Genomic DNA, 1,305 nt, shown 5'->3' on the forward strand with positions numbered 1-1,305 from the left:
ATTGCCTGGTGCACGAGTGCACAGCAGCAGCGAGGCGGTGCAGGAGCAAGCCGCCGGTGCACTCTGGAGCCTCTCTGAAGGCAGCCCTGCCAGCCAAGCATCCATTGTGGCAGCTGGCGGCGTCCCAGCTTTGGTGCAATGCCTTCGCAGCGGCAGCAGCGGCAGCAAGGTGAACGCTTGTGGGGTGCTGTTGGACCTATCCTGCCGCAGCGCCAGCAACAGGACAGCGATCGCCGCAGCTGGCGGCATCCCAGCCTTAGTGCTGTGCCTGCGCAGCAGCAACTGCGAGGCAGTGGAGATGGCCGCCAAGTTGCTGGGCAATCTGGCCTCTGACAGCGCCGACAACAGAGCCGCCATTGGTGCAGCCGGCGGTATTCAATTGTTGCTCAAGGGCCTGTTGAACAGCTGCCCCGTTGCACAGGAGGAAGCAGCCAGGGCGCTTTGCTGCCTGGCGTGCAGCAGCCCTGACAGCAGTGCAGCCATTGCAGCAGCTGGCGGCATCCCTGCTTTGCAGCAGTTGCACCGCAGCAGCCCAAGCGACACGGCACGGGAGGCTGCAGCTGCTGCATTGCGGGGACTGGCTGACAACGGCCAGGCTGCGGCTGGCGTGCCCTCTCCTGAGAGCGCAGCAGAAGGGAGTGCGGCGACTGCAGGCGACCCAGCAGCAGCACTCACACCCCCGGTGGTTGCCTTAGGTGCAGCAGAGCCTGCTGGCCCCACTGTGGCAGCAACAGCTGTTGCCAGGGTGTGTGCAGCTGATGGCTGCGCCAACACACGTCGTCTGAAGCTATGTACCGGGTAAGCGCTGTTTGTGTGGAGGGGCAGGGACAGCACCAGCTGTGCCTGCATGCCTTCGTTCACTGCCTGCACTGCTTCAGCTGTTTCCTGCCTGCAGGTGCCAGGCTGTGCGGTACTGCAGCGAGGCCTGCCAACGCGCGCACTGGCATGCGCACAAGCCGGAGTGTCGGCGCCTGCGTGCCGCCGCGGCCGCTGCGCACCCCTAAACCAGCAGCCTGCTGCCCCTGGCTGGGCCCTGGAGTGTAGGACGGCCAGGATGCGCCGCCGAATACAGCCCGCCAAAGTTGATCTAGCGCCATGTTGCATGGATGCCTGTTCAGAGATCCCATGCTGCTTGCCGTTTCCTCTTGTAATAGATGCAGCTGAGGGTGCGAGGCAAAGCGAGGGAGAGGGAGAGGGAGGGGAGCGGGCAGCGGTGGCGGCGCGGCGACAGCCGCCGCCCGCCCATGGCGGCTGGGGCTGCTGCCGGTGTTCACACAAAATTGCATTGTGACAGGCTCTCACAGG

At 65.1% G+C, this 1,305-nt stretch overlaps 1 protein-coding gene across 1 annotated transcript; it reads right to left on the minus strand.

Moving 5' to 3' along the window:
- Positions 1–386: 386 nt before the first annotated feature.
- Positions 387–599, minus strand: CHLNCDRAFT_28955 (hypothetical protein; the record flags this gene model as incomplete). Its single annotated transcript, XM_005852236.1, has 1 exon — positions 387–599. A coding segment is annotated over one exon (213 nt), but the record flags the coding sequence as incomplete, so codon positions are not given.
- Positions 600–1,305: the final 706 nt, after the last annotated feature.

This window comes from Chlorella variabilis, assembly GCF_000147415.1.
Source record: "Chlorella variabilis unplaced genomic scaffold CHLNCscaffold_127, whole genome shotgun sequence".
NCBI lineage: Eukaryota > Viridiplantae > Chlorophyta > Trebouxiophyceae > Chlorellales > Chlorellaceae > Chlorella > Chlorella variabilis.